Genomic DNA, 7,500 nt, shown 5'->3' with positions numbered 1-7,500 from the left:
TCCCTTTTTTTCCCTTCCCTTTTCCCTCTCACTTTCCCTCTCTCTCTCCTTCTCCCTCCCAGGTTGGTGGCCCCTAAAGATGCCGAAACAGCAGGGGCACTCATGACATTCTTCCTGGCCCTCGGTCTGTCTCTGGGGGCGGCCTTGTCCTTCCCCCTGAGAGCCCTGGTATAGGCAGACAGCGCCCCCTAATGGCACTGTTACAGGAGTTCTCCCTTACACCCAACACACATTTCCAGCCTGAAACACACACATTCAAAACCCTGCCTATACCAGTCTGAAACACAACCATTCAAAACCCTGCCTATACCAGTCTGAAACGCACACATTCAAAACCCTGCCTATACCAGTCTGAAACGCACACATTCAAAACCCTGCCTATACCAGTCTGAAATGTATTCATTCACAACCAAAATCAGATGCACTCACCAGTGTGGTAAGACACACTTAAACCAGTGTACAAACATGTAAGGGACCTATTCCCTGAGTCTAACCTGCTTGAGGTTGCATAGTGCCAAGTACAAGCTTAACATGGATGCCAGGTGGAAGCAGAGCTTGTGTCTCCAGCACATATTGCGCACCTGGTCCTGAACATGGCTCTGATGGGTGAGAGGAGTTTGGCCTCCTGCCTGTTCCAGAGATCCTTAGACTAGCTGCCCTGCTCGTCATTTTGGGCAGGGGACAAGACTCAAACCTGTGCATGGGAACAGACTGCTAGATTTTAGCAATAATTTTTAAATTGTTTTATTTTTCTGAAGGTGAGGAATAGCGATGTTTGCGTATGTATATTACAGACTACAGCAGTGCTGTGGAGATGAGGGGTGTAACAGTGTGTGGGCACCTGCACTCAGGTGCGCTGCCTGTTGGAATCTGAGGTAAACGGCAATATTAGCAAACGCCTGTGTTTCTCTGCCTCTCCAGTTACCGCTGTCCTTTCCCGCTCTGAGTGGAGGCTGTTCTCAGCAGCCTTTGTTGAGCTAGTTTGACTGTAGTTAGCATTGCTGCCTAGAGCAGTTTGTTGTGTTTTGAAAGTTTTGTAACTTTTTTATAGTGTTATTTATCAGTCATTAACTGGATATCTGTTGCCTTTTTTAGCTAGCAGAAGGAGGGGGACCCAAGTAGGAGGCAGGAGCCCCTCAAACGAGCTATTGTAGAGCAGAATCGGGAGTCTGGCCTAGCAGCTGTAGCCCCAGGGGGCTGCAGGCTCGCATCAATTGATGGGGGCAAAGCCGCTGTGCCCGTGAGGAAGACACTCATATTGAGCGGCTTCATCTACCCTGCTGTATATATATATATGAAAGGCATTTTTTTTAATGAGTAAAGTGTATACGGGGCTAAATCAGGATTTAGTGAGTCCCACTGTCTCCAAGGTTTGATTAGATGTTTTTTGCTATCGGTTTTTTTTTTTTGTTCTTGGCTAATCGTTTGGCTGTTTTGCTACATTTCTGGGCTTTTTGTTGCGTGACCCCAGTTAAGCCCTAAGAGACTGTCTGTATCCGTGACAGCTGTGCTGTTACTGGGAGTTTCACTGGGAATTTCGCTTTTCACTGACCTGGGATCAGTCACAGTTCTGCACTGTTTTTCCGTTGTGTTGCGGCTTTGAGGCGCAGAAGCGTTTCCATTCATACGTGTGCACCTCGTTCTGCACCCACGGCATTCTGGGCAGCCCACACGCTGCCTCCGATACTCACAGCTGAGTGCGTTAAAGCGCCAGCCCCGTACACAGCGCGGTGGTGAGCACACAGCGCGGTGGTGAGCACGGTGATGAGCACACACCGCGGTGATGAGCAGTGTGCGTGTACCAGAGAGGATCAGCCTGCTATAAGACTAGAGGAGACCCTGCAGTAAAACTGCACAGATAAAGGGAGAGTTATGATTGGGTCAGGGAGTACAGGCTCAGTCTGAAGAGCGAACCTTTCCAGCTAAAGAGAAAACGCGCACCGATACGTGTGTATCTGTACATAAATACGACTACATGTATGTAACGTGTTCACTTGCGCATGGATACGGTCGAGCGCTGCCTCTGGGATTCGGCCCTGAACCAGCTCTGCATTGAGACTGATCCCAGGTCAGCCACAGCAGGGGACACACTGGGCATTGCTGTAGTGTATGTTGCCTGCAGGACGTGGAAGTATTCCCCACAGAGTAATGAGTCGGCACGTCTGAAGCTGACTGAGTCATACAAACCAAGGCAGCTGCAGGAACTGGCTGCTCGGGGGCGCTGTAACCCTATAAACACAAAGGGACTTCCATCAAGTTCAGTTTCCTCAGCATTTCTGCGGGGTCCTGCTAGGGGCCGCGGTGGAAGGGGACCGGAAGTCCACAGGGTCTCCGCCCAGAAAGCGGCCGAATTCAGCAGGTTGATTGTTCATCGTTCCCTTTCTGGAGGGAAAACGGCCTTGCGTAGATAACGGAGAGCGCACAAATCCCCACGTGCTTGCGTTGGTGTATTTGCACACCAGTCGAAGAGCTGCTGCATTCAGTCTACAGATGAACCAGGCGTGTAAACCACAGTTAAGTTCTCACAAGCAGAAGTGAGCCGTTCTCAAATGCTTTTCAGAATGAGTCCTGTCGACTTTGAATTAGGGAACTCGAATCTGCTGGGAAACTTCTGTCACGGAGGAAAAAAAACTGCTAAAAGCTGCAGTTTGTACAGACCTTGATTGTGTGTTGTAGTGTGAATATGCTGCTGACCTGTTACAGCCGTTTCAGTAGAAGCAGAAAACTTATGATTATTCATAAACTGCTACATTTGTCAGTCACTTAGGAACATAAACAGTCATTTTTCACTTCTTCAATAACTAGTCATCTTAGCTATCAGTAATATAAGGACTGTTGTTCTGATGAGAAGGGAAGACATTTAATGATGTTCTGATGAGGACGGTGTAAACCAGGAAGACTTGTTGGAGAGAGAGGTTTCCTTTACCCCAAAATGGGAGGAGCCATCATGTGTTGACCCAGTTGTAGTAACTGACAATGGATAGTAAACCTCTGATTGGTTCATATGTGATTGTGCAGGACAGAACCTGATACTTTCACCTGTTTCTCACAAAGTCTTGCTTTCCTCAGTAAGCAGAACTTTGCCAGATATATCCACTTGCCTGTCTGTCGTTTGGGGGATAAAAAAGCGAGCTATTGGCACAGGAGGGATTAATTTAAATTTTGTTTAATTTTCGTCCGTTTGGCTGCTAATTCCTCATAAAACGGTGAAAACTGAAGTGGCTCCTGGGAGACGAGGCACCTTCTGCACACTGCGTCTGCCGTAGACACCCACCCCTGACTCATTGCTTCTCTGTCCCTCAGACAGCCGTTTCACCTAGTGTCAACCAGATCTGTGCCTAACTTCTCTTCATCCCTCTGACAGTTTGGGACACTCTCGCTCCACCTAGTGGCGGCTGAGGTAATAATGATGCTGCTCTCTGTCACGGGTAACCTTACAAGTGCGATATTGAACAACTTCCCAGCCTCATGCTGAAGTGGACTGTGCTTACCTTTTTTGTGGAAATGCACTGTTAGTGATATTTGGTCAGGCCTTTACAATGAGATAGTTATGATTTATCCTATTTAATGTGTTTTTTGTTTAGCTTTGCATCAAAAGTATGATTTCCTTTCTTTGCTTTGGCAATATTTTTGAGGTTTGTGACCAAAAATGTGCCATTAGTTACTTTTGCGTTGTGGTCCAATTGAGCAGCAGTTAAGATGATGAAATTGCCATAAAGAAATCTGATGGATGCGCTTTTATTTATGAAACAAGCCAAGCGTGTATTAAATTATACTGGCAGTTTATCATGTTATCATTAGATGAAAAGATTGTGACAATCATTTCACTGACTTGTACAAAATGCATAAAGGTTGGTAACTATTAACTGTTAAAATGAAAGAAAAAATGGACAGCTCAAAGTCTGGTTTTATAAGTCTCTTAAGGGTCACAGTTTCTGCTGATAACTAAAACAGCTCTTCAGAATGTCTCATTACTTAAGTATGTGTATATGTATATGGAACAGAATGAAATTACTGTTTTATACCATTCTGTACACATTCTATAACTCATTACTGCGATTTATTTATAGAGTAGCTGATTACTATGCTTGAAGTGTTTTTTAGAACGACTTATTGCTAAGAGAAAACGTTTACATTGATTGCCTCCGTTGATTCCCATTTTGTGGTCCTGCTGTTAAATTGATTAAATAAGTTTTTCTCTTAATGCCTCCTGTACGTCATTTGATTTGTGTTGTCGGGGTTTTCACCCAAATCAGATTAATTCATTTCCATGACATTTCAATGATGTAAAGGGAATACTTTTTTAATGTAAGTATTTTGTGTGCATGGACCCTTACTTTTGTGATCATGGCAGTGAATACCTGTCACCAGTGACTTTAGGGTGTGAATCTTACTATGTAAAACAGCAATCTAACAAATTTATCTGCATGTCAGCACTGGCATTGTTAAAATTAATAGGTTCAGCCTGAGGTTACACATTTTACTTGCTGCACAAGACAAAAAAGATTTGGGGATATCTTCCATGACTGGCTGTGTGCAGCCCTCGTTAGGGGTGGGGGGCGTTAGTTTCATCCCAAAATCCGACACCTTGCAGACCAGAGTCCCTGGATGTCTCCCGGATGGGAGAAAGTTTTAAAAACAAACTTACCTTCACCAGCTCAATTTTCTGATGTAGGAAGATCACAGTAACCAAAATCTTGCAGGATAGTCCTTAACATAATACAGTACCTCCTGAAGAAAAACAACCACAAAGCACACGATTCCCCAAATTATTTATTGAAAAAAGAAAAAAAAACGGCAGTCATTACCTATTATTTCACTTAGATGGGGGGAAATCCCTGGTAAACTGAAGAGAGCTCAGAAATGTGCCGTTCTGTGAGCGGGAAAGCTATCGGTTTGTAGGGGAAACCCTGCAGAGGCACCAGGGGCAGACGATCGGGAATCGGGAGTGGCTGCTTTTTAAATAGTCTGTCTTTAACGGGACAGAACAGGCTGTTGCAGAGAGGACATGTGCATCTTACAGAAAACAGTTCAGGAAAAAAAACGGTGCGGGGGTCGTTTCGGTTTCAGTTAATGCTTCACTTTTATCTGAGAAGGCTGAGCCGTTTGCTTTTCAATCCCCACGATCTCTTTCTCTCCCTCTCTCTTTCTTCACCGCTTCTTTGGGGGTGCAGCTGTACGTGGTGGGGTGATGGGCCGCCCTGAATTCATCCCTCCGTACTGGTACTTGGCTTTCTTCTCAGAGGGCTTCAGGATCTGTGAGGGAGAGAGGTACCTTTCGGTGAGGAGTCTGCGGGAGAGGAGAGAGGTACACCCAGTGCCTGGCCCTTTTAGACTGCACATTTTACACCAGTCACACTGCATACGGCTATTCCTCACATCAGCACCGGTCATGTACCCTGCTCAGCCCTCGAGCAGAAGTGCCCCACCAGAGACTTACACATACAACCTCACGTCTGCAGAATGAAACGGCACAGGTCCAAACGCCACTTCCTGTGGTGCCGATGCAGAACTTTGCGGACATCATTCTGCTATTCGCCATGTTTGTGACTCTGCCCGTCGCCTGCCTAGGTGGACTTTGGATGCGCACATTACCATTCTATACACATGCAGAATCAGTTCCCACAATGCACTGCTGCTGCCCCATCTGGGGAGTAAGGGGTTGACCCCGAAGCAGGATTTTCCACACCTGAACCTCACTGGGTCTGGCACCCTCACACAGAATACAACATGTGACCTCTGACCTCTGAACACAGCAGTGAAAGGGCCCCACCGAGACACAGTTCAGCTGAGACTACCCAGCATTATCTCCTGTGCTTATTTTCTGCCCCCTTAATGGCCAAACCAAACCAAATCACTCTCGAAAATCATTCAATCACTCTGATCGTTACATCTTGTTTATCATAAAGGGTTATAGATCTGGAAAGAGCTGAATTACCCTCAGCTGAGATCTGCTTTTCACACTGCAGTAAGGAAAACCCTGACTGCTTCTCTATGAATCTGGATCTCTGAGACCTCGCTGGCTCTCCAGACTCTGACGTTTGCTCTGACAGCGCTCACTCTCCCCTAAGCCTGCGCTAGAGTCTCCGCCGTCGAGCAACCCTAAGGCCTCTGTCAGAAACGGGGACAGGGACGGGGCGTGTGGCGGCGCAGGTTCGAGCGGGCGCACCTGGAAGGAGCACATGAGCGTCTCGTCCACGCTCATCATCCCGCCCGCGTTGTCGAACTCGCCGCAGTAGTTGGGGGCGGAGAACAGAGTGACCAGCTGCCTCTTTGCAAAGAACTCGTAACCGTCCTCCACAACCTGGAGGGAAAGAGAGCGCACGTGTGAATCAAGCGCGTGCAACTGAACAAAACTATACTGAACAAGTACCCTGCATTCACGCAATGTATGTGTTACATGCAGTGTTAGATACAAACCGTACACTAACAGAGTGGAACAGACTGTACGCTGTAATACTGGCTGTGTAAGAGCCTACAGCATGCAGACTACCGAGACTCTCAGTGTGGACGTGCACTCGGTGCGTTTGCTCAGTGTGGACGTGCACTCGGTGCGTTTGCTCGCTGTGATGTGACCTGGCTTGAGGTGATGACCAGCGGGTGGACTGGCCTCCACCGGCACCTGACGGTCAGTACCTGGTGTGCTCTGCAGATAAGGTCCAGGTCGTGGCGGTTGAGGAACTTGCTGACCACGTCCGCCCCGAAGGTGAAGGACACGCCGCGGTCGTTCTCCCCCCACCCCTGCACGTCCTTATCGGGATCCGACCACAACAGGTCACACAGCAGTCCTGGGAGAGAGGGGGGGCACGTGGGAAAAACTTTACATACTCTGACACTACTTTAGGTTACAGCACAGGCAGAGTGGTGAAAGTGGTGGCTTTCTGTGTCTCTGAGCATGTAGTTTTTCACACATGTGAATGTGCGTGCAAATCCATCCAAACCTGTAAGCATGTGCACGTACATGTATGTAAGTGTGTGTGAGTGAGAGAAACAGCATGTGTGTCTGCATGTACAAGAGAATGTGCGTGTATGTGTGAGAGTGTGTGCTTGTGTGTGTGAGCTTGTATGTGTACGTGAGCATGTGTGCATGTATGTGTATGTGTAAGCATGTGCTTGTGTATATGTGAGCATGTGTGTGTGTGTGAGAGCCAGTGTGCACACGTGTATGTCTGAGAGTGTGTCTGAGAACATGCCTATGTATGTGTAAAAGTGTGTGCGTGTGAGAGTCCATGTGTGTATATGTAAGTGTGAGCACATCCAAGTGTGACAGTGTGTGTGTATATGTAGCATGTACGTGCGAGAGCATGTGTGTATATGTAAGGGTGTGTAAGTGTCTGTGTGTGAGAGCGTGTGTGTGTGTAAGTGTGGGTGTGTATATGTAAGCCTGTGTAAGCATATGTGTGTGTGTGTGTGTGTGTGTCTGAGACAGACTGTAAGCGCGTGTGTGTGTGTGAGAGAGCGCAGGGGTACCTGTGTCAGGAACATCAGTGGGCCTCATGA

The 7,500-nt window shown here is 47.3% G+C and overlaps 2 protein-coding genes across 5 annotated transcripts in view; one reads left to right on the top strand and one right to left on the bottom strand.

Annotated features, from left to right (window-relative positions):
• The window catches only part of LOC118775536 (equilibrative nucleoside transporter 2-like), a 21,414-nt gene extending 19,660 nt beyond the window's left edge, over positions 1 to 1,754 (top strand). For all 4 annotated transcript variants that reach the window (XM_036525496.1, XM_036525497.1, XM_036525500.1 and 1 more), the window contains one exon: positions 63 to 1,754. In XM_036525496.1, the coding sequence (XP_036381389.1) occupies positions 63 to 174 (112 nt within the window). In that variant the 3' untranslated portion in view covers positions 175 to 1,754. The remainder of the gene's footprint in view (positions 1 to 62) is intronic.
• Positions 1,755 to 4,737: 2,983 nt separating this feature from the next.
• LOC118775537 (serine/threonine-protein phosphatase PP1-beta catalytic subunit-like) overlaps positions 4,738 to 7,500 on the bottom strand; it is a 14,702-nt gene continuing 11,939 nt past the window's right edge. The window contains exons 5-8 of the mRNA XM_036525501.1: positions 7,471 to 7,500; positions 6,637 to 6,788; positions 6,170 to 6,304; positions 4,738 to 5,256 (exon numbers count right to left, since the gene is read on the bottom strand). The exon at positions 7,471 to 7,500 is cut by the window's right edge and continues 42 nt beyond it. Coding sequence (XP_036381394.1) covers positions 5,152 to 5,256; positions 6,170 to 6,304; positions 6,637 to 6,788; positions 7,471 to 7,500 — 422 coding nt within the window. The 3' untranslated portion in view covers positions 4,738 to 5,151. The remainder of the gene's footprint in view (positions 5,257 to 6,169; positions 6,305 to 6,636; positions 6,789 to 7,470) is intronic.

The sequence above is a fragment of the Megalops cyprinoides genome, chromosome 3, assembly GCF_013368585.1.
Source record: "Megalops cyprinoides isolate fMegCyp1 chromosome 3, fMegCyp1.pri, whole genome shotgun sequence".
Lineage (NCBI taxonomy): Eukaryota > Metazoa > Chordata > Actinopteri > Elopiformes > Megalopidae > Megalops > Megalops cyprinoides.
The sequence above is the reverse complement of the archived record's forward strand: the minus strand, read 5'-3'. Positions and strand labels throughout refer to the sequence as shown.